We start from the raw sequence: 25,521 nt of genomic DNA, 5'->3' as shown, positions 1-25,521 counted from the left end.
GTACCCTCGCGGGCAGGTAAACAGAAGCCTATGAGACATTGCTTATTCTTGGGGGCATCTTAGTGGACGTGTTAATAAGGCAGGCAATCCCTTCGCTTGAAATATGAATGTCCTAAGTACATGGGTCATCCATTACACCGTAGGAGGTGGGAACGCAGAGGTGGATAAGACCCAGTCCCTGTCTATGGAAACACACGATTCCCTTCGCCGGCCACTAAATCTGGACCAGTCGGTCATACCTGAAGCGGTGTCACGCCACAGTGTCACCAAGCTCTGTCGTGCTTCCCCGTGGGCACGTGGAGCTATGAGGTGGCCGAAACCCTCCGCGATGCCCGTTTCTGCTTGGTTTCGCAGCGTCTGCACTCGCGGACCTGGCTGGGTGAAACGCTCCCTCCTGGATTCTCCCAGCGCCTCTGTCACGATCCTTGCCATCCCAAGTCCTGGCTGTGTGCCCACGGCTCACCTGAGCCGAGTGCGAGCCCTCTGAAGGCAGATCGTACGTTTGCTGCCTCACCTGGCGACTGGAACAGAGGTGGTGTGCAGTGAACGTTTGTGGGACGGGCGCATGAATAAATGAAGGAAAGGAAAGGAGTCTGGATTTGTTACTTTTCTTTCATCAGTTTCTACCTCATTAGTTTTTCTCTTATCTCCTTCCTCTTATCTCTCCATCTCCTCTCTGATTTTCTTTCCCTTTGCTCACCGTTTATAGCTACCCAATACATTACATTCATTCACTAATGCATCTAGCATCTTACAAGGTACACTATCCTGCACAGCCTTGATTTTATCCCCCTCGCTCAGACATAAGAGTAATTATGGAGGTGCCGGAGTTGGATCCAGAAACATAGCAGTTGATCAGGACTTTGTTTTCCACTTCGGATCCACTTGCAAAGGGCTGGAGTTCTGCTGAGATGCTGCGATCTATAATAAGAAATCTACGCTGGGTCTTTATTCCAGTTTCTGGAAGGGCCCCCCCTCCCCCAACCTTTGGAATTTCCTAAGAAAGGAGAGTGAGCACGGTGTCTCTCGTTACGTTAATGAGGTGACCTTGGGTCACCACCTCAGGATGGGGGGCAGGTTGCCAGGAGAAGCAGGCCCCTGCTGGTGGTGAGAGAGTTGGGACTCTCATCCTCCCTCCGCAGGGAGGAGGAGGCTGGAGGCCGGAGGCCGAGTCCACGGACGACGCACAGGACCGGCAGCGAACCCGCGGTTTTGCTTCCTGTCGTTGCTGTTACCCGCAGTCAGTCTCGGTGTGAAAACAGTAAACTGAAAGCCGCAGAGAGAAACAGTTCACGAGTGTTTTGCCGTGTGCCGCCCTGCGCCGTGGGCCGGCGTCTCCACGCAGCGGACGCGCCCAGGCCGCGGGCCACGCACGCCACGCACGCCACACACGCCACGCATGCCACGCACGCCACGCACGCCACGCACGCCGCGGCCATGTTGCTGCGCCCGGCGCCTTCTGAGGAGACGCGGTGCTTGTGTTCCAGTGACCCTCTTTTTTTTATTTTTTTACTTAACGACGGTCCCGAAACGCGAGAGAAGTGATGCCAGCAGTTTGGTGCGCCGAGGTGTGCCTTTCAGTGCAGAGGTGAACGTGCTCGACTTAATAAGAAAATAAAACAAAACAAACCATGTGCTGAGCTTTGCTGAGATAGATGGTAAGAACGTGTTCTCTGTCGGTGAAATAAGCTATTTTTATTACAGTATATTGTTATAATTGTTTTATTTTAATTAGTTATTGTTGTTAATTTCTTGCTGGGCCTAATTTGTAAGTTAAATTTTATCACAGGGATGTATGTATAGGAAGGAACACATACAGGGTTCGGTGCTATTTTATGTACCCACTGGGGGTCTCGGAGGGTATTCCCGGGGACGAGGGGGGACCACGGTAATGAAGCCTCCTTCAAACCCTGCAAGATGGCCTGGGGGACACGTGCCAGGAATGTGGGCGCTCGCGGGGAGAGCATGCCTGCTGGGTGACCTTCCTCACGCCTTGCCCGTCGCATCCCCTGCTGTCTGGCTCTTCCTGAGTCTTGTTTATACAGGACACTGGAACTCCAGTAAGTAACGTGTTTCTCTGAGCTCTGCCGGCCACTCTCACGAATTAATTGCCCCCGAGGGGGAGGCTGTGGGGGCTTTAGCTGATGGCCAGCTAGTTCGAAGTGCTGTCACGGCTTGGGTACAGATTCAGGAGATGGTGGTCGACGGACAGATTTACAACTCGTAGGTAAACAAGTTCTTGAGATCTGAAAAACAACAACCAAACAACCCACAACATGAGCGTATTGCAGTGCGAAGGCCAGTGGGCTGGGTTGTACTTCGGGTTTTGCTCCACAGGTGGCCTCGGGGGACTTGGACAGGCACTCTCTGAGCCTCAGCGTTCTCTTCCGTATAACGCGGTAGACTGTCAGGCATCGCAGGGATCCCATGGATCATTGACACAATGAGACTTGGTCCCACCCTGGGTGTCCCCCGAGAAAACAAAAACTCTTCCTAATCAGTCCGGGGAGCGTTTTCATCAGCACTTCTTAGTAGGTCTCTGTTTCTGCTCTCTGCCCTGCACTTAAAAGCAATCCAGGGCTACAGACATAACGGAAACTTGCTGCCTTGGCTCACAACCTCACCACTTCTGTCCTTCTGATGACAAGTCACAGTTGGCTGTCTTGTGTTTTCTCTGCAGGGCTGCTCTGACAAGGAGTCCATCCTGCCCATTGTGCAGGTCCTCGGAGATCTGCTTTCTGTTGGTGAGTAGGCCCGGCCCTCCTCCCTCATGATGAACATGGGATCATGTGACTCTGGTAGCGCCCAGGAATCTGTGTGGCCTAGAGGGTTGCTCCAGCCCACGCTTTCTTTGAAGCAAGATCATCAGCCCGGCTTTTTGTTTGTTTGCTTTTTTTTTTTTTTTTTTAATGAAGTTAATAAGACCCAGAATCAACGGGGCTGATGATCCTTTGGTCACTTCAATTTTGTCACCCACCTTCGAGTGACCCCAGCATAGGAGGAAGTGAGACCCTGGGTGGTTAGCGCTATCCTCCATACTCCTATCCATCTTACTCTGCTTCCCTCACTGCGGCCCATTTAGAGAGCCGCGTATGGGCAGCCCCCTTATGCGTGTCTGGTGGACCCAGGTACATGGGGCAGGACCTCGTAAGCCGTTGAGCTTTCAGAGGTAAGATGGCGGAGTTGACGTCACTGGAGTGAACCAAGTTAACTGGGTCACACCTCTGTTCATGTCCACATGAGGAGCCTGGGAAACAAGAGTTTTGGACATTCCAGCATTTGGCTAGTTTTCATTTCTATGTCCGCCAGTTCGACACCACACCGCATGAGAAAGATATAGTAACATCAGAAACCAAGCAACACTCAAACGAACAATACGCCAAAGCCATGGAGCTTCAGGCTGCAGTTTCAAGAGGAGGGGTACAGTGATCCCAAGGATCTCCTGTAGGCTGTGCTGGCCTCTGATGGCGGGGTGACTTCCCCACAGTCGCCTGAGCGAGGTGACATCTGCGGGTGAAGCCACAGGGATAGCACTGCCTTTAATTTGTCCAGAGGTGTCCAGAACTCTTAGATGAAGCCATGTGTCCTTCTCACAGAGGTGCTGAGTCCTCTGCTCCATCAGCACAGGAAGCTACTTCTTGTTAGGGTGAAAACGAGAGGGTCTTCTTTGCTGATAATGTCCCACCTTTGTCAGCCACCTCGATTAGGTCAGCCATGCCCAGTGCATAGAGTATCACCCAGCGCCCCTTCCAAGTTGAAATGTAATCACTGCTTTTGACCTTCTCCTGGGGCAACGTGTGTGTAAGGGGCAGTGTGTCTGTTCAAAATTATTCTTAGTTTAGAAAGATTAGCATTCTTCATCCTAGCCCCAAACCCTCTTCTAAACTTTCCAGATAAAATGATGGGACATTTGTTTCTCAAAGGATTACTCCAGTTATTTCTATATTTGCCTCCCATTAGTTACTGAAAAAAATCATTACAACATTGATAATATTATTCCCGATAAGCTATTATCCCAGTCCCTTTTACACGTGATCAAGCCTGTAGCAGAGGCATGTTGTGGTCCCTCTTCTGTTAAGTTTATGATTATCCATAGGCCCATATGCATACTTATATACACGCACACACAAGGACACACGCAGACACCGAAGACTTGGTGAGTCCTCAGGAAAGTGGATCCCAGGCTCCATTTATTACAGATATCACAGGTTCTTACACATGCCGTTCTTTCTCCGTCTCATGCCACACCCCCTTCTTGCTGCCGTGCTGGCCCCTTACCTGATAGCACAACTTGAACACACACTGCTTCAAGAGCTCCCAGCATGGTTTTTGGGGTGCAGTGAACCCATCCTTGCTCTGTCTCTAGCTGCGAGGTCGTCTTCAAGGGTGATTTTTTGTGGCTCAGCTCGCCTCTGCTTTCCCCCTCAGGCACAGACAGGAGGATTCGCTACATGATCAGCAAGGGTGGCAGCGAAGCCCTTTTGCAGACGCTGGTGGATACAGCAAGGACAGCTTCTCCAGACTATGACATCCTCCTGCCCCTTTTCCGACTGCTGGCCAAAGTCGGCCTACGAGGTACCCACACCCCCGGACCTGAGGGTGACTGAAAGGCACTTCTGTGGTGGCGGTTATGAGAATAACTTGGGGAGCTCATGTGGGGAAGTGCAGGGAGGTGGTGGACTCTTGGGTGGTGATGGCAGGACCATAAGAGAGGTCAATTTGTTGTGCTATAGTCAGCTAAGCCAAGGTCCAGTGCCTAGGAGAGGGCATGGGTCATATCGGGAACACACAAGAGACACTGCAAAGCAGTTTTTATCCCTTTAAAAATAAAAGGAACATTTCTACAAATATCATCTTACATGGCAGTTCGTCGTGTCAGTGCATTGAGTTTCTGTGGCCGTCTTAATAAATCACCACAAAGTGAGTAGCTCAAAACGCATTTATCCTTTCACAGTTCTGAAGGTCTGAAGTCCAAAATCAAGGTGTTGGCAGGCTCGGTTCCTCCTGGAGTCTCTGAGTGAGAATCTGTTCCATGCCTGCCTCCCAGATTCTGACGGTTTCCAGCAACCCCCTGATGTTTCTTGCTGGTAGACACACTGCTTTGATTTCTGCCTCTTTCTTCATGTGATATTCCACTCTGTGTGACTTTCCCAGTGTCCTCTTCTCTTCTCATGAGGATATTGGTTATAGAGAATTTAACACCCGCTTAAACCTGTATGACCTCATCATAACTAATTAAATCTGCAAAAACCCTATTTCCAAGTAAGTTAACAATCTGAGGTTGCAGGTGGACATGCATATTTTTTGGAGACCATTTTCAACTCATACAAGAAGTCACATGGAAGTGGGGCTTCCTGAGGCAAGGGGAAGATGAGGGCCTAGAATTCTTTCCTCTTAGGCTTCACACCCATTTCTCTTTCTTTGTGGAACATCCTGAAATATACCTTCCTAAAATTCTGGAGCTTCTTGGAGCATGTTTTTAAAAGCCTGGGCACTCAGGAAGCCTGTACACATTGCAAATCAGTCATCACAGATAAACCCCATTTGTGTGCAGAGTCACACAGGTCACAGTCGAGAAGCTCGGGGCCTCCGACAGATGGACCTCTGACGTCCAGTGCCAGCAGTGGCAGCCAAGAGCACGGGGGCCCTGGAGCATGCTTTTCTTTGCAATGTTTGGGTCTCTGCTTTGTGTCCACTTATCATTCCACAAAAAACAAGCAAACAAACAAAACAAGACCAAGGTGTCACCCAGCACCTGCATGAGCAAGTTCCAGATAAAACCAATAAAATTTATTCGTTAAATAGTCATCAGGTCTTTACTGCATGTCTCCCCAGGCCAGGCACTGTTCTAGGCCCTGAGGATACCATGGCGACCAAGGCAGATAAGCGACCCTCTCTCATGGAGCTTGCATTTAAGTAGGGAAGGGCGGAAGGTAAACAAGTAATTAACGAGAGGACAGCAGATTGTGATAATTCGCCAGATGATGGGTGGGGTCAGGGAGAAGTAACATCTGCGCCCAAACTTGAAGCATAAGGAGTCAACAAAGCAAAGAGTGGGGCAAGTGAACTCTAGCAAAAGACGGAAGGGACATGGCATAGACCCTTGTCATAAATAACACAGGTTAGGAAGTCAGATCTGGGTTTCACACCTGGCCCTGATGCTGATCAGTTGTTTGACCTTGGGCAAGTTCCTTAAACTTTCTGAATCACTGGGCCCTCATCAACAAAACAGGGAGGGTTTCAGCACTTAATTCTAGGGTTACTGTAAGGTTTACGTGAGGTAGCGTGTGCCACGCATTTAGCATGTGGGTCAAGAGGCACGACAAACGAAAATCCTGTGGGTTTCATGGGACAGAGATGCAAGATGTATCAGGTCAGTGGTTTTTGGATTGTAAACCTAGATATCACTCTTGCCATAGTCAACACAGCTTCTGTCATCGAGAGGTTGTAGTCCTTTACCTTCACATTCAAGGTGCCAGGGGCTGACCTGAACAGAACAGAAATGAGGTTGTCTGCTAATGGAGCCAGACAGCTACCTTTCTTCTGAAGGGGATGGGTCGTATGAATTTAGTCTCAATCTCATATTGCTGTCCTTTGGTCCAAAGGCAAATGTTGGTAAACCAGGCTTAGGATATGGCCTCTGATTTACTCATTTCCTCCTGTGAAGAACCTGATAGTGACTATATTCCTGCAAAAACAAATATGACAGTTTGTGCAGCACACTTTGGAAAGGGTACAAACAAATGTGACAGCTGGCATGGTCACGTGTTATCACAGTGGGGGCCAGGCACACAGAATAAATGGTACTTTCCCCTTATTGTTATTCTTACTCACTAATTATTAAAACCATAACAGTTTACCTGCAACACTAAATGTCAGGTTATTTGGATCAATAATTTAGAGAAATTTGGGGGAAAATTTTATTTTCTTAGTTGTTTTCACTTTTTATCTTTAAGTTCTCTGTCACATAGATGACCTCATGTACCTATCTCTTAGACCTAACCGTTAACACTTTGACATATTTTCTTCACCTATTTTTATTTGAAATGTTTTAAAATAAACTACAGATAGCATTTCGCTCCTAAATACTTTCGAATGATTTCTTTGAAAAGAGATCTTTCCCTACATAGCCACAACACTGCGATTACAAACCTAACAAAATAACAATGAGTGCATAATTTAGACTCATTTCAGTTTCTCCCAGTGTTCCCAACATAATTTTTATGGACGCATTCAAAGAAGAATCCAATCTAGGTTCCTGCGTTGCCTTGAAATGTTATGTAACTTAAGCATCCTTAGAAGTTTTTGCCCTACTAAACTAGTTCACATTTGAGGACAACCAGACATAGTCTTACACCTTGGGGCTGTGAGTCAAACAACCCACCAGGTTTCATGTAAATATTATTTGAAGAATAAAGGACCATATGTGTACCCCGAATTAGCTCTTCTGAGCCATCTGGTTCCAGTGGGGACATACACAGTAGCATTTGCTACAAGATCTGAGAAGCCTCGTTGGCTGTAATTATCTCCTCACTGTCCACTCTGCCTTCCTCTCCCCCACACTCTGCCGAGCCCTCATCACGAACGGGCAGCACAACTGAGATGGGTTGATTTGTGTTTGCAGATAAAAAGTTTGGACAGAAGGCCCTGGAGTTGGAAGCCCTTGATGTGACATTGATTCTGGCCAGGAAAAACCTATCTCACAGCCAGAACCTCCTCCACTGTCTCTGGGCTCTGCGTGTGTTTGCCGCTAGTGGTAAGTGACTCAGCTGTGGCACTCTGGGCTGGGGCTCCTGGAGACCATGTGGGGGTGTTGTTGGAAGGTGGAGAACAGATGCGGTCCCCAAAAGATAATCCATGAGGAGCCTCATGTGCTGGACGCTGCAGTGGTGTGAAGTTTCTTCTTCATCTCCTCTTCACCCTGGTGCCTGTTCCTAAAGTTAGATGTCAGTATTGTTTTCCCTTGGGGACCACACATTCTAGTACTCCAGGCCCCTCAACTAGTACAGCAAGGGGAAGAAAGCCTATAGCAGGAGAGGGCAGAATTTATTCAATCCTCGTCACATGCACAGCACATCACGATGGGTTAATACCTGTCAAGACCGACCCTCCCATCACAGAGCTCCCTATTCTGCCCCTGGGGTGACACGCTGATCATGACATCCTTTACCTGATTGCATCTCAAGGCTTCACAGCATCGTCTGTAACTAGCACGTGGGCTGGTGCTTATTTACCGTCGCCTGATTTGGAGCATTTCTGATCATCATCACTCTCCTGTATTTAGACTTACCACTTTATGGCCAACAAAAAGAAAAAGAAAAAACTTAGAAGAGCAAAGTAATTGCTTGAGTTCATACAGAGGAGTCATGGGAGCTGAGAGTCTAACTCCAACATTTACGTTTATTCGACTTTCCATGTGCAGACAGTCCCTACTAATAGATGGGATTCTACACCTCCTATCGCGCGTGTAAGGAGCACAGGTTTTTATTTCACCTTTCTGAGCCCCTTTCCTACAGAATGAAAGCAATACTTACTTAGCTGGAATGTTCTCTGGAGGACAAAACATGGACTTCAAGCCAGGAAAACCTGGGTTTGACATTGATTTCTTAAGAGTCACACGACATGGACACTTAACCTGTTCAACCTGTTTCTTCCTCTGTAAAACTACAGTAGCGACAAACGCTTGTAGACTTGGAAGGTGCGATAAGTGCGAGCGTTCACAGGTGTGATTGTTAGTTACCTGGCAGTTGCTTGATAGGTTTTAGCATCTCTTCCCTGCTCTACTCTTTCTCTTAGTCCTTTGAAATAACAGGAAAGGCACACATGAGGGGAGTAAGCAGGTGATCCCCCCAACTATGCTCAGAACTACTAAAATAGTTTTAACATTTCATTGGTTACTTCAGTTCAGTTCAGGGGACCCATAATGAGGACGTATTGCAGGGGAATCACGCGATAGGTTCTTGACGCCATATTCACAGACACAACCTCCACTTGCACTCACGTATGTTCACCAGAAAATCAGAGAACGCTTGAGACAAGGGTGAAAGGAAAATGTAAGTGAGGAGTTATGGCTTTGCATAAAGGACAACTCTCTTTAACAAGTAGACAGAAGGTGTGTCGCTCCCATTTGGAGCTTGCCAATAGCAGTCCGACGTATCTCGTTTTGTTTTCTAGTGGAACGATTAGACTGGATAACTTACTTTTCTTTTACATATGTTGGTTGTAGAGATCTTGATGAATTCCTTCAGCTCTGAAAAATGCCGTGATTTGCTTGTTCATGTGAGGAGGTGGCCATTTATTTCACATTCTAAGACTACATGTGTCATACCAACTGTTTCATAAATAGTTTAAAAATTATGCTACCGATCTCTAAACATTGAGTTAACTAATGAGAGGCCACCAGAGTTCATGAGGATTATGGATTGCCGTCTGTTTAGTGAATTGTTAGCCACTGTTATCTGCAGAAGGAGTTGGCTGGAACCAGAATGGGTCTGTGACAGACAGTGAACCCTCAGGCAGCTCTCAGATGGCCAACAGGGATATTTATAGAGCTGCTGCGGGTCTGACCTTGGCAGGCACCCCGCGTGGAAGAACTCAGTGAAGACGTCTTGTTGTTATCCTTCCCCAACTCTAAGTCTAAAGTCATCCATGTTGGGATCCATGTTCTTAACACTCTCTCCACCCTAATTCTACTTCATACTAGAATTTTGCTGAATTATTTGCCAAGAGATTGCTCCGGCATGTTGTTTTCCCAGTTTAGAAGTAAGAACCGGGTTAGGAGCTGTGAGAGTGGAAGATTGATGGGCAGGGCTTGGATGCCAAATCCCTGAATTTTGATCCAGGCAGTTACTGCCTGTGCTGGCCTCGGGAGGGACACGTGCCCAGAGGACGGGCCAGCAACACGAGGTCTTCGTGATAGCTGAGCTGTCAGCCTTGGTCTCGCTCTGGTGGACTGTACTGGGCTGAACTGTACTAAAGCCTGCAGATCTCCATGCGTCCTTCTCTCCTGCAGCTCAGAGGAAGCCAGCATAAGCCCCCTTTGTTTCTCTCTCTCTACTTCTCTGTGACGCTCTCGTTCCTACTTATATTTACACGAACTGTTCTGGCCCTGTTCTACAGCACCAATGCAGTATCGGAGAGAGAGAGAGAGAGAAAAAAAAAAAAAAAAAAACAGTCCTACCTACAAACATAACCTTGTTGCTTTCTCCTGCTGAAACTATTGCCCCCTGCTGAACTGATTCCATTTTGTATCCTGTAGACTCCTCTTATGTATTTTGACATGACAAGAATGCTCCCTAAAACATGATTGGAAATGCTCCCAGTAGGGTCCTGAGGAGAGGCTGGGACATCACTGGAGATGGGAGTGATGTCCAGAGGTTTTGTGTCCAAAATACTTCTCTAAAGTCACTGGGATGATCAGCTATCCCTTTGAGTATTATCCAGATCTCTGGCTGTGTTTTTTATAACCATCTAATTGGGCAGAATGGCAGTTATTTCTCAGGTTAGTTACCTTTGACATCGTGATGGTAGAGGCATAGTCAAGTCTAAGTCTCAGTCATGGGAGGTCCAAGCAGAAATGTCTTCGGGGGAGTTAGAACTAGAATAGAACAGAAAGGGTGCTATCTTCTTTATTACGCTACATCTTAGAGTTTGAAAGGCGTCCGTCCAAGTTGTACCGAACCTTAACCCATCCACTTTCAACTTTTTCTTATCATGCAGTCTTCAAATGGCAGAGCAGGTCTAAGAAAGGGCTTTATAGGAGATCCGCAGAGTGTGCATGTGTGCCTGCCTGTGTGTGTGCATGCCTGTGTGTGTGAATGCTCGTGTGTGTCATCCAGAGACCTACTTACAGAAACATCTGTTCAGTAAGTGCCTTGACTATTCTGATGGAGAGTACAGTGGCCATGAGAAAATGAAAAAAATGTGATGTCATGGCGGGGCCCCCTTTGGAAAGAAGGTAGTGTGGGACGACCACATGGGCCTTTCAGGTGATCCTGACATCCAAGCCAGGGATGAAAAAGACCATTGAGTCCCTCCGCTTTTAAGTGGCCTTTGGTGAGGAAGGCGATGGACCTGTTCCTGCCCTACTTGCCAGCCCTGATCTTTGAGGCTCACTCTGTGATGCTGAACATAACACTTGATTCAGACTGTTCTTAACTGTTGTGCCTTCATCATTCTCAGTCACCACGGGGGCCATGCTGGGGATTAACGGAGCCATGGAACTTCTCTTCAAGGTCATCACCCCTTACACCCGGAAGCGTACCCGAATAATCAGGTATGGGGTGCCTTTTTATTTATTTTTTATTTTTTTTTTAGTGCCTTTGCCATCTGTGTAACGCAGAGGGAGATGCAGAGACAGAGCTGGCCTCATGGTGCTTCCGGCTCAGCTGAGTGAGGACTCACTCACTCCTTGTAGCCTTGCTGCAGTGACTCTGCCCTATCTCAGCCTGCCTCTCCCCCTACCCATGCGTCATGTCCTCTGCTCCTCCCAGGAACCCTGGATGGATATGTTAGTATGTTCATTTTCGGGCGAGAAAACAAAAACGTGGAAAGGGCCTCGTTCACTGTCCCAGTGCTAGGACACGCTGCAGCTAGGATACGAATCCAGAGCTTCCTGACTCTGAAGCCCATGTTTTCAGCCCAAAGCTTGCAGGTCTGCCTCTCACTCACAGCGACTACCACCATGAATACAGTCCCCAAAAAACAGTCCAGAAATGACAGGGGAGGCTGGTGTTCCTCCAGGTCTCCAAAGAGTCAGCTCGTTAAATTTCTGGTATGAAGTCTGGGCCTTTGAGTAGTCTATCATGGTTGTGTGCTGGTTTTGAGCTGTGTTTTTTTTTTTTTTTTTTTTTTGTCTTGCTCCATGCACTGGGGTGGAGTGAATCGCACCCTCAAGCAGGGAGGTGGTTAGACGTGAAGGCTTTAGAGACCTTCAGAACCATTAAGAGCCATCAGTTTTGGGAGTGACTTGGCGAGGACCTTGAAAGAATACTAGAAAAGATTCAGCCAATTTCTGAGATCTATGGGGTCGTTTGGCAAAGTCGCGTTTCCAGGCCCAGCCGTGATCTGTTCTGCATCCCACCATCCATCTCGGGCTCGTGTTCCACCTGATTATTTTTCTCTCGGGTCACCAGGTAATGAATGCCATTATAATCCATTCTCACCTGCGGCTCTCGACACCAGCCTTTCTTAGAGTGAACTACGTTATATCTCAGTTAAAAAATTCCTTGTCAAATAGATCAAGAGATACTGGATTAAACAAAGTTAGGTAGATTTCTTTGAGGCTTCTTAGTCTTGGTGAAGCCAACACATAGGATATCCGAGATGGGTGAGTCTTCTAAAACCGATTTGGCCAGGGGACCGTTTTTGTGTGGAAACCAACTATTTTGGGGAGAGTCAGTGTTCTATGTACCTCATTTTAGAAACTTCGCATTGAGACTACAAACGCCTTGCAAAATGGGATTCGGCGAAATTCTACCAGGGGATCTGATAAATACAAAACTTCGGAGTCACAAACTCAGTGACCTCCCTCCAAAAAAAAAAAAAAAAAAAAAAAAGTCAACTTTTGTGACTTTTCTGTAGTTCAACTTCAATTCTGTCTTCAACGTCCATCGACATCTGTTCAGATCTGTGCGATTTGGACGTGTCTGGCTTTTATCATTCTGTGTAGGCCTTTGCCGCTGACATCTGCAGCCTTAACATTGTCGTTTGGTCACCGGTCCCTGACCTTTGTCTTTTTGCTTTATTCCCAAGGACTCTCCCATGAATGCTGCTGTTTGCATTCGTGTGTTTGGCTGCTCAGGAATACGCGATTGCTTCCCCTACGTTAGGTGAAAATCCACCGGATGTTTGCTGCACGCATTCGTCTACGCGTCTCTCAGTCAGCCATCTCTTCTGTGCCGCTCGGGTGCCATGCTGTTAGGAAGGCTTCTGTAGGAAGCCCTTCCTTCCCTGCTAGTCTTATCACTAGGCCCCTTCCTTCTGGGGTCCTCGTGGCTTTTATTGCTTTGCCCATCTATGCAGAGCAGGGTGTGGGAAGAGTAGGCGACAAAGCACAGAGGCTCCCTGTGCAGAGACTCACACCGGGGACTCTCTCGACTGCTCTTTTCCTCCTGCAGAGGGAGCCGAATTGATGCACCGACGTGATCAGGGTGCCGCAGGCAAATGAGGATGTGATCCCGGGGATCACAGAGGTGGCCGTTTCCAATGTTAAAAGGGGCCTTTCTGGAATCGAGGGCGTGCTTCTGTATTTCTGGACTTTTCTGTAAAGTTTGGGCAGAGTGGTTCCCCTTCTTGAGCCAAATGACAAAACCAAAACTCCATAGAAGACGGGGTTTTTCTCCCTGCATCGCAGTATAGCTGTCCTTGCCGTGGCGTTTAGTATGTGCCCCGCTCTGTGCTAAGCTCTTCGTGTGCATCATCTCATTTGATTCTCTCCTGTACTCTGTGAGGCAGGTGCTCTAATTCCCCCCCAGTATTATAGGGGGGAAAAGAATTGAAGTGGAAAGAATTTTAAGTAACACGCTGGGATTTAAGGGAAAGAGCTGGGATGTAAACCTGTTCGATAGGTGAACCTTAGCTCTTGAACCATCCCTGGAGGATCTTACCCAGTCCATTTCTAGCATTTTGTTTCTAAACCACCATATGCCATAGTCATAACCTGGTAAGGTTTGTTTGAATTTTGTTACTGTCTAAACAGCCCGTACTCATGGAACAATTGGCTGAATGATAGGACAGTCTTTCTCCTCAACAGGATGGATGTTTCCTCACAAACGCTAAATAAGTGTCCCCTCCACTTTGGAACCCTTTCCCAAAGCTGCCTTGTTCTCCACTGTACCCCCAGCCCCGCCTCCTCCGCCCTGCCACCGCAAGATGGGAACGAAGATGCTGAAATCTGGAGACTCGGACTGTAGCTCAGCTTCTAGCCGATTCTCAAAGCGGGAACAACAAGTCCTACCTCCCCAGTGGGTCGTGGGCATTAAAGAAAGAGCGTGCAGAAGTGTCGGGAGTTTTGGCAGCATTATACCGTGAACCGTTATCGGTACAAATGCGTTGGGTGCGTGGCTGCCTGTGGCGCTTCAGATCAGGCGGTGGAGCTGGAGGAGAGCGTGCAGATGGCGTGTTTCCGCCCGTGCTCACTTCCTCCCATGAACTCCGTCCCCCAAGTAACGACCAGTGTGCACCCCGACCAGTTCTGTGGGCCTGAGGGGTGTTCCAGCGAGGGGAATGGAGTACCATGTCAGATACTCCTGAGGATCACCCTCCCGAGCATTGCCCTCCGAGAGCTCGCAAGCCATGGGAGCGTCACTCGGGGATGGCTTTGTGGGGACAGATGCCCGGTATTGTGTCACTGTGTCTCCTCCCTGCCCTGGAGATTCGAGCTGCCCTACTTCTCCAGCACACACCTAAAATTAGTGGCGCAGCTGTCCTGCAACAGATCCCCGCTTCCAGATTGTACTCAGGGCGAGATTTATGACAGACGCGCACACCACACACGTTCCAGAGAGGAGGGGCGTGCGGAGCCATGTCCCTGCCTGCCCCTGGCCCCGCGTCAGCTTCCATCCCTCATCCCCGGAAAGACGGCTCTCCCAGGCCCCCTCCCTTCCCACACACCCACCGTGCTGGCGCGGTTCTGCCGTCCTCGGTTTGCGCTGGCTGGTACCTGTTCCCTCATGGCCGCCACATTGTCCGGGTGCCTTTTGTCACTTCGACTGCTCCTACAGCCGCCGCTGGTTGTCTTGGACTTCCAGGCAACCGCGAATGTGTCCCCGTCTCCATTTCCATCCATGTGTCTCCTTCCCCCTCTTACCTCTCACTCCAGGCAGTCAGTCCTGCTGTTTTCCATTCGCATGTATCAGATGAAGCTCTGTGCTGGGTTGGCCTGAGTTCCTTGTCTCCCCTCTGAATTCTAAACTTTCTAAAGACAAAAATCTTACTCTTTCTTATAGGGCCCTCTCGAGGGCCTGGGCTGCGGTGGGCTCTTAATTCAGAAGAAACTCTTCAATTAGAAAAAAAAAAATACACACACACACACACACACACACACATTTAGTGAATAACCAACTAGTATTGAATACACGCCAGCATTTGCTGCATGGATGCTGTGGTAGACGCTTTCTGTTTATCATCTCCTTCTTCCTGGGTTCCCAAGCTGACTCCACTTGTAGGGGCCCATCGTGTCTAAACACGTCTGGGAAATGATGCAACAGGCCTCCCGAGATCTCTGCTGTGTGTGTGAGTGGCGTGCTTTCTGGGAGGAAACTCACTGTGGGAGAGAGAGGCAGGAGCCAGACGCTTGAAAGAGAACAACGCCTCACTCACGAGAGGGAAGGGAAAACCTGGAGCCTTCTCTCTCTTACTTAGAGTTGTCTGGGGCGCTGTTGGGGCCAGAAGAGGGGAAAGGCCCGAGTGTGAGGGGCCGCGAGGGGCAGTGTTCACGTCAACACTTGGTTTCCTATTGGAGGCAGGCTGCCAGCCTCTCACAGAGGGTATCCTCAGCTGGTTCAGCGACCGCTTTAGAATGGGGCGGGAGCTTTTCACAGAAGTCGGGAGGGAGCCAGGGCCGCCCGGCTCTTGCTTGCTTGATGCACTGTTGACGGTTGGTTTGTCGGTGCTCAAGCGGTCTGTGAGCTGTCCAGATTCACTCCGTAGGGGAAGTTGTCGTTGAGTCAGAGGTGGACTGCCGCTCCGTGCCCGCCTCGTCCTGTGACCTGGGAGAAGCTTGTGTTTGTCCCGTGTCCTCGCACCTTCTGTTGCAGCTGCAGCCTCGTTTCCTCGCTTCCAGGGTGGGCCTGAGGGTTCCGGTGTGAACCGTGGCCACTTCCACTGTCTGCCCGAGCATTTCCAAGGCAGTGCTGTGTCCCCGCTGATCCCGTCGGATGCTCACACCGCACTACTGAACCCGACCTCTGAAGCGGGGTCATCAGCCGTGATCATTAGTGCATCTCCCAGGACTTAAAATCCCACACCCCAGCCTGGCCTCAGAAAACATCAGAGTCCATCGGAAGTGGGCCGTTCTCCCTCGCAGAGGCTGGTCCTTGAATGCTGTTGCATTCTCTGACCACTGCACCACACTTTGGCAACGAGGATTGGGGCTGCGTACCGGCCAAGGTGGTAGTTTCGTCCCTCACCTTTCCCAAGGGCATAGGAGGTCAAGGAGTGCACTGGTCAGGACCACACTGGTGTCCCTCATGGGGGACAGGGTCACCAGTATTCTCACCACCCCCCGTATCTTCTCAGGTGTTCAGCAGGGTCCTCGTGCTATGATTTATGCTTTTTCAGCTTGGGGGCTCCCGGGGGCCTGGGTTGCTAAGGGGCTGTGGGGTTTGGAGGCTCCATTGGACCTCACTGTTAGGCAATAGGAAGACACGGACGTGTTGAGTCCTCAGCCAGCCTCGTAAGCAAATTCTTAAGCTCAGTGTCCCATCGCCTGCCCCAGTGGCTCCTTGTGCTTAGAACAGTGTTAGGCGATCTTTTCCTTTCAAGGGCCAGATCTCAAGGAAGCTCTGACCTCCGAGCTTTGTCTGAGAGCAGCATTTCCGGGCACGGCTTCCTTGGTAGCTCTTTGTGGTGATTCTGTCTCTAGTTCAGGAGCCGTGAGCCAGGTCCTGATCCTTCTCTCCCTCCCCTCCGAATCACTGTGTTTTCCTCAAAGCCAGGCCTTCTGGGCTTTTCCCGGCATCACACCTTTCCACTGTATCTGATCCTCACAGCTGACAGATGAGCAGGGACTCCACCAAAGCGAATAGGTTCCCTGAGATCTTAAGCGATGGGATGACTCAGCTACTTTGTCACTGAGACAAATTAGCACATTTTCCTTTTTCTCAGAATAGCTGCTGGATTTCTCCTTGGGCCTTCATTTTCCCCTACCCACCCCCAGGAATGGCTTTGTGACTTCTGCTGCTCCCCGTTCAATGTAATTAGACTCCGTGGGCTCCGGGCCATGGGCCCGCCTTGGGAGTTCAGAAGCTGTGTGCTCCTGATCACTCGGGCTCAAATACCTTGGACTAGGAACAAAAAAAATTCCAGCCCAGCCGCCCAAGTGCTGATGTGAGGAGTGTACACCGTGGGCTCGGCTTACTGACAGAGTGATTAGTGCATTTGCCACCTGACTCGGAGCCTGTGGCTGACCGTGGAATGAATAGTTTCCTACATGTATTAGACCCTGGCAACTACGTTTGTCGATTCAAATCCCTTTCATCTTCTCGGGAACCCAGTGATCTCTCCTTGGTGAGAGCCCATCATGGCTCTCTGAGTCACAGGGTCTAAAGTTGGAAGTTCCTGAAGAATCTGCTGGTCCAACTTTGTCATCTCAAGACGAGGTCACTGACAGCCAGAGAGGTCGAACCAGGCTTCCTTTCCTAATTCAAGGTGTCATTCGTGCCTCTGAGATGCTCTGCTGCATCATGCAAAACAAACACACCCTGAGCTAGGAATTTGAGCATTTACTTGACGTTCTAGTTGCCGGGCAGGGGGGTTGGAAACAAGAGAAGGTGGATCCTGTCCTCACGTTGCTGCCAGTTCATAGCAATAATAACATGACAGTATCATAGCAAGTCCGTCCTGACCCAGTGCTGGACCTGTGAGACGGGCCAGCTCCCCGTTCAGTGGGAATGTTCTCAGTAATGCCTTTATCCAGAAATGCCCTTGGAGCTGAGCAGGCGGGGCTACCGGTCTAGGCCCTGTGCCTCGGGAGACCCTGTACCCGGGAGGCGTCCCCTGCAAGGCAGAAAGTGCCCCTCTGGTGTCCGGGTTGGGCTCAGGCTGGCAGTGCCATCCAGACAGAGCTCCCCTTGCCTGTTTCCCCCCCTTTGGGGTGTTCTCTGTCCTCCCACCACTTGGGGGAGCTGGACCAGCTGCCTCGCGGAGGAGAAGGAATAGATGTGGATGAAATTTGTCTTGAGATCTCACGGCCAGTTAGTCCTTGATTCAGGGAAGACGGTGGTCAGATCAGTCCCGCTGTCTGGAGAGGCTGTCCTTCCTCAGCACAGCATGGGACGGCGCAGACAGAGTGTTGCCGACGTGATAATTTTGGATGCGCATTGTTGATATAGACAGAGGCTCCAAAAACACCAAAATGAATCTTCTTGGGTGCCTACATATCCTGGGGTGGCTCTTACATGCACCACTTCCCCCACTGTGGAGGGTTCTTCGTGGAAACTTCATTCCCATCTTTATCTGCTGAAGCTTGTACTGCAGGCTCCTCCCTTGTGTTTGGATTTGCCCTGTTTCTCCCCTGGAGACTGGGGGCAGGCTCTTAGGAACGTTCATTGGCTGTCAACATCAATCTTGTAGCGAAGCCTGACTCCGCAAGGAGCTTTTGCATCCTCCTCACAGTAGTCTGACTGCCCGCGAATACATGGGAGAGGGGATTCGAAGGACTTGGGGAGCGGGGAGGTACACAAGCACCCTAACTTTGCTTTGAGGGAGGCGATAGTTCTCGTCGGCCATTATCAGATTCCCCAGGGATTGATTCCACATGCGGACCCCACACATTAAAGAGTACGTGGGGGGTGGGGAGGACCTGTGGGGTCGCGAGTGGGTGCAGCGTCTGGAGATGTGCTGCTTCGGCAGAGACAAGCCAACTCAAGTCGCAGGGAAGGGGAGGTTCCAAAGGAAGCCGTTCCACAGATGTGAAGCCATCTAGGGCTAGCTGCTTATAAGAATTTAGACAGAGCTTGCAGGATGGGAACAGACTGGAGGCTTTCTAAGTTCCATGAGAGTGCTCTTTCAATATTAGTCTCACATGCTCATTAATTATATTCAACAGAGCCACAAGAAAAATGGTTAGAAACAATAGATTGCCATTTAAAAGAAATGAATTATTGTAAATTATGTTTTCAATTTATTTCGAGTGGTATATAGTAGATATTAAATAACTACTAGTTCAAGGAATGAATGCTGTTGTTCTGGTTTGTTTGAGTTGTATTGTTTGAGCCATTTATTCATTCGATAAGTATTTTGGGGGTACTTATTATCAGCAGAGATGTATGGGCTTTGGGATGAAAATATATAGCCCTTACCCTCAGGAGTTTATAATATACCTGCATCCATTAGCATGCACACCAATGAGATAAATGGCTATAATGGCAGGATGTTCAAAGTAAGAGAATTTTAGTTTCCCCAGCAACTGGCGGGGAGAGATTCACCGAGGAGGCAGCTTTGGGTTGGAAGTAGGGAAGGGGTTTCCAAGATGCCAAGGTTGTAAAAGGAGGACTTTCAAGGTAGAGGCAGAAGCAAGTGCAAAAAGAGCATGAAAAAATGGTGGTGAGGATATGGCTGGAGGCCGTTGCAAGGGAGTCAGGGCAAGGAGCTCGCACAATTGATTTGGAACACGGCAATATCTCACTCTACAATAAAAGAATGAGAATATATAATTCACGAAGAGGATATAGAAAAACCAATAAACTCATAAAAATATTCCACTCGCCAATAATCAGAGAAACAAAATTTAGATCAAGGTGTCAAGTTTCACAAATCATAGTAGTAAAGGTTTTGAAAAATGATAATATTTATTGTTGGTGAGGATTCAATAAGATGAGCGTTCATTCGTGCTGCTAAGAATGTAGATTGATAAAATCTTCATGAAAGCAGTGAGGTGATGTGTATCGAGATTTTTTTTTTTCAAGTTCTCATTCCTTAACCCAATTTTGTCACTTCTTGAAATGTGTCCAAAGGAATTATTGAGAAAGGTGGATGAAGATTTATGCACTGAAATATTCCAATCATAGTATTATTTATAATTGGAAATAATATAACCAGAAAAAGTCTGATAACAGGGAATGCATAGTGAAAGTGACATATTTATACATTATAATATTATGTAGCAACACACAAAAAATAGATTAGGACTACCGTTTGCCAGTGGTAATAGTAGCTCATGATACAATATTGAATAGGAAAAGTAACGTTCAAAATTCAGTGTGATCTAAACTATATTTAAAATATGCACACAACTTCTTCAGGCTGAGATGGAAGAATTGAGGTCAGATTTATCTCTCCCCACACAAGCTACAGATAAAACACGTAAAACAATGTTTTTAAAGATACTAGACATCAGGCAATGAAGGACAGTGAGCCCTGAGTGATTCCCCTTAAATTATCACAGCCACTGCTTTAAGAGAGTCTCTGGATTGCAGTGCAGGGGCGGGAACCACAGGTGCAGCCTAGTAGATGGCCTTAGTTGAAGGAACAGGTGAGGAGAGAGAGGCCTGAGCATCTGGAGACACCAAGGTGCCCAGAACTGACAGGACCGAGTCCTAGAAGGAAGAGAGCTGCAACAATGAAATGATGAAACCAACCAAACCAAAACAGCCTCCGGAGATCTTCAGAGCTTGTCCTTCAAGTATTGATGGATGTTGATCAGCGCGGACTTGTGGGGAAACTGCCCAAAGCCAAGGAGAGACGACCTGAAACAAAGGAAGATAACAATGCCTGGTACACAGGGTTGGTTCTACATGGCAGACTGGAAAACTTCATGACTTGTAGGTCCAGAGGACACTGAAGAGCCTCAGCAGTGGGAAGCTGAGCACCGCTCAGGTCCTGCCTGTCCGATACTACAAGCAAGACCTGGAAGGATTAAACTGTTTCCAAGAAACTTAAATGGATCTCAGGACAAAGCTTTAGAATATTTATAGGAACACAAAAATATTCAGCATTCAACGAGGCATACACGTCAGCAATGTCTAGAGTCCAGTCAGAGATAACCAAGCATGCAAAGAAACAGGAAATGCTTTTCATAGTGAGGAGGTAAATCATTAAGTCATAAATAACCCAGAACTGAGATAGATGTTAGAATTACCAGGCAAGGACATTAAAAAGTTATTCTAACTAAATTCCATATGTTCAAAGTTTAAAGACACAGAAGGTATTTTAAAAGGCCCACATTTGACTTCTAGAGATGAAAGCTACAGAGTGCAAGAGGTAAATACACTGGATTGAATTAAGGCAAATTAGACATGGCAGAAAAAAAGATAAGTGAATATACAAACATAGCAGCAGAAAGTTTCCAAAATGAAGCACAGAGAAAAAAATGAGAATTAAAAAGCAAACTCAACAGTGACTCACGGGACAGGTTCCGGCAGCCTGATTTACATACAATTGGAGTCTGTGTAAGTAAGAGGAGAGCGGAGGGGACAGAAAACAAACGTGAAGAAATAATGGCTTAAATCTCCTAAATATGGTGAAAGCCGTGATGTCAGAGATCCAAGAAACTCAATAAACCACAAGCACAAGAAACATGGAGAAAAGTATGACAAATCATAATCAAATCGCTCACATCCAGTGATAAAGAAAAAAAAAGATCTTAAAAGCAGCCAGGACTGAAAAAAGAATAGGCACATTATGAACACAGGAACAAAGACAACAATACAGCAGATTTCTTTTTGGAAACAATGCTAATAAAAAAAAAAAAAACAGTGGAGCAGCATCTTTAAAGGATGGAATGTAATATGTTTGCACCGCTCATCATGGAGCTTCAAAATAAACAAAGTAAAAATAGATATAACTAAGGGGAGCAGTAGTCATATCCATGGTTGCAGATTTTAATAACCCTCTCTCAATAATTGACAGAATATACAGAGAGAAACAGCAGAATATACACTCTTTTCAAGTGCTCACGGAATATTTACCAAGACAGACAATATTGTGGGCCACAAAACCAGTCAATAAATTTATAAGAATTCAAGTGTTCTCTGACAATGAAATGAAATTAGAAATCAATAATAGATCACTCTCTTGAAGAGCTCCCAAATTTTGAAAATTAAATAACAGACTTCTAAAGAAACCATGGGTTGAAGAACTCAAAAGAGAAAATAGAAAATATTTTGAGCCAAATGAAAATGAAACACAGCATATTAAAATCTCTGAGACGCCACATACTTGGGGGAAATTTATATAACTACAGGCATATGGTAGAAGATAGGTAGAAAGCTACCTAATGGCCTCAAATTCCACCTTTAAAAAGGAAAATCAAAACCCAAAGTAAGTAAAGTAAATATTAGAGTAGAAATCAATGAAAAAGCAAAAGAAAAGCAATAAAGAAAAATCAATTTAATCCAAAGCTGATTCTTTGAAAAGATCAGTAACATTGATAAAAGTTCCAGACTGATAAGGAAAAAACTGAGAAAAAGTACAAATTACCATAATTAGAAATGAGATAAAATTACTACAGGTTCTTTAGATATGAAAAGGATAATAGGGAGATATTATGAACAACTTTATGCCAATAAACTTGACAATTTAGATGAAGTGGAAAAACTCCTTGACAGAAATAAACTACCAAAACTCATTCAAGAAGTTGATAACCAAATCAGACCTGTATTTGTTAAATTAATTGAATGCATATTTGAATGCATGGCTAAATCATCCCTACAAAAAAAGTCTAGGTTTGGATGACTTCACTGGTGATTTCTACTAAACGTTTAAATAATAAATATTAGCACAAACTGTTTGAGAAATTTTAAAAAGAGGAAATATTTCTCAACCCATTCTGTGAGGCCAAAATTACCCTGATACCAAAAGCAGGCAAAGACTTTACAAAGAAGGAAAATTAACAGCTAACATCTTTTATGAATAGCGATGCAAATGTCCTTTACCCAATTTTAGAAAGTTGATACCAGTCGATCAAAACCAGTTGGGATTTATGCCAGGATTGGTTTAATGTGTAGAAATCATTATATATAATTTATCATACAAAAAAAACAAACCCTTATAAAACCTAATAACATGATTTTCTCAATAGACACAGAAAAAGTATTTGACAAAATTCAATATCATTTCCTGATAAAAATTCAACAAATTAGAGAGAGAGATTTCCTCAATAAATCACATCTACGAAAACCATTAGGTGACATCATACTTCCTGGTGAAGATCAGAATGTTTTCCCTCTAAGATCAGAAGCAAGACTAGAACGTCCATTTTTGCCATTTCCATTCAAGATTGTATTGGAGATTCTGGTCAGGGTAAAGAGGCAAGAAGAAAAAGACGTTCACATGGGTAAGAAAGGAGGAAAACTTTTTTTGTGGATGATATGATTGTCTATGTAGAATTTCTGATTGTATCTAAACCCACACAAGCTCCAAGAACTATTCATTGAATTTACCAACGTTCCAGGATGTGAAATCAACATGCAAAAATAAACATTTCTATGTAAATGCAACAAACCATTGAAAAATAAAAATTTCAAAATATAATTTAAATAGCATCAAAAATATAAAATATTTAAGTGTAAATCTGATGAAAGATAGAAAAGATTTGGATACTGCAAACTACCAAACATTGCTGAAATAGATTTATGAACATAGACCTAAATAAATAGAGAGAGAGGATTCATGGCTCAGAAGACTCAATATTGTTAAGATGTCAATTTTCTTTAAATTGATTTATAGATTGAATATATCCCTGGTCAAAATTGTGAGGACTTCTTTTATAGAATTTGACAAATTGATTCTAAAATTCATATAAAAATATGTAAGACCTAGAATAGTTAATGCAGTTTTGAAAAAGTACAAAGTTGGAAGACTAATAACTGTATTTCAAGACTTATAAAGCTACAGTAATGAGGACAAGGTGGTATTGATGTTGAGACTGACAAATAGGTGGATGAAACAGAATAGTTTAGTATTGAATCTACATGTGAAGGGAAAATTGGTTTTTGGTATGGGTAAATTCCATGGAGAAACAACAGCCTGTAGTTCTTGAAAAACTTGATATCCGTATGCAAAAGATTTATTTCAGCTTATACTTCACACCATAAACACAGCTTAGGATAAAATGGATAATAGAGCTAAACATGCAACCTAGAGCTGTACAATTTCTGGAAGAAAACATATGGGAAAACCTTTGTAACCTTTTGTGAGGCAAAAATTCTTTAGATGCAAAATTCAAAGCACACTCCCTCAAGTATTAAAGAACGAATTGGATTTCATCAATATTGGAAACTTCTGCACACTACAGTCACGATTAAGGGAATTAAGATGGCAGTCACACACTGGGAGACCATATTTGTCAATCATATTTCTCGTAAAGGAGTTTTATCCTGCCTACATAAAGAACACTCAAAATTCAACAGTAAGAAAACGAGTGATTCAGTTAAGAAATGGACAAAAGATTTGAATAGATTTGTCACCGAAGAAGGTAGACAAATATGCATATAAAGCATGATCAACATTAAAATCCAGGGAAATGCATATTAAACCCATAATGTACTGCCACCATGCACCTATTAACAGTGGTTAAAATGGGAAAGACTGGCCATTACAAGGGTTAGCACAGGTGTGGGGAACTGGAACTCATGCATTCTATTGGTAGAAGTGTAAAAACAGTATGATCACTTGGGAAAGCCATTTGGTGGTTTCTGAGAAATTAAACATGTGCAGAATATGACCATTTTTTTTGTAGTTATCGACCCAATAGAAATGACAATATATATCTTTGCAGAGACTGTAGCAGCTTTGTTTGCAATAACCCCCAACAACTGGAAATAATCGTCATGTTCCTCAACTGGTAAATAGATAAACTGTAATAGTCCCATACAATGGAGTATTAGTGATAAAAAGACTCAGCTATTGATGTCAATTGTATGTGGGATGTAAACCTAAAAGCAACAAATGAACAGGACAAACAGAGACCCGTGGACATGGACAATAGACCAGTGATTACCAGAAGGGAGAGGGGAGGTAGACAGGATAAAAGGGGTAAAATATGTGGTGACAGAAATAAATCTAACTATGGGAGGTAAATGCACAATGTAAAAAAAAATGTTTATATATATATATGCCTTACTGTTAAAGTGTACAGCTGAAACGTATTGGATTTTGCTAACCAGTATCACCATTAAAAAAATAAAGAAACCTGCCATTAAAAAAAAAATGAATGAACTAGTAATGTATATGGTACAACATGGATAAATTTCAGAATAATCACACCGAGTACATGCTGCGTGGTTGTAGAAAATAAACAACCATTATGGCAGATGAAGGGTTTGTCTTGATTGTGGTGTTGTTTCAAGGTGTATACATATGTCACATCTTACCAAATTACACACTTAAGTGTGCATAATTTATTGTATGCCAATTAGATCTCAATACATCAGTTTTTTTTAAAAAAAATGTTCTCTTTGCCTAAAAAATATGCACAGTAAAATCTTTAAAGAAGAATACCAGTAACTAGTTATTTCTGAGTGGTAGGACTGTAAATTAACTTGAAAATGATTTCTATAATTACTAGGCATTACTTTTGTAATGAGGAAAATTAAAGCCAAATGAGAACAGCTGCGTTAATGTGTAGTGTACAGACTTTGCGGTTGTCCGGCTGTAGATATACGCATTGAAACTAGCACCACCATCACTGATCATGAGGTTGCTCATTTAAACATTCATCCAAAAAGGAATCGAAGAGTGAGATGTAGCCCATCCGTACTGAGGAGGGGGCATGGAGGCAGCAAAGCAGAGGATGGTTTTCTGGGCAGAAGGAGAAGCATTAGACAATGCAGAGTTAGGAGACAGACCGCTGTGGGTGGG

The 25,521-nt window shown here is 45.7% G+C and overlaps 1 protein-coding gene across 1 annotated transcript in view; it reads left to right on the top strand.

Moving 5' to 3' along the window:
* Nucleotides 1–1,469: 1,469 nt before the first annotated feature.
* Nucleotides 1,470–25,521, top strand: part of AGBL1 (ATP/GTP binding protein like 1) — a 350,762-nt gene continuing 326,710 nt past the window's right edge. The window contains exons 1-5 of the mRNA XM_016151651.2: nucleotides 1,470–1,658; nucleotides 2,681–2,744; nucleotides 4,429–4,575; nucleotides 7,625–7,756; nucleotides 11,182–11,275. Of these exons, the coding sequence (XP_016007137.2) occupies nucleotides 1,656–1,658; nucleotides 2,681–2,744; nucleotides 4,429–4,575; nucleotides 7,625–7,756; nucleotides 11,182–11,275 (440 nt within the window). The 5' untranslated portion in view covers nucleotides 1,470–1,655. The remainder of the gene's footprint in view (nucleotides 1,659–2,680; nucleotides 2,745–4,428; nucleotides 4,576–7,624; nucleotides 7,757–11,181; nucleotides 11,276–25,521) is intronic.

The sequence above is a fragment of the Rousettus aegyptiacus genome, unplaced genomic scaffold (genome assembly GCF_014176215.1).
Source record: "Rousettus aegyptiacus isolate mRouAeg1 unplaced genomic scaffold, mRouAeg1.p scaffold_m13_p_14, whole genome shotgun sequence".
NCBI lineage: Eukaryota > Metazoa > Chordata > Mammalia > Chiroptera > Pteropodidae > Rousettus > Rousettus aegyptiacus.
Note: the sequence above shows the minus strand (reverse complement) of the source record. Positions and strands in the feature narration are given on the sequence as shown.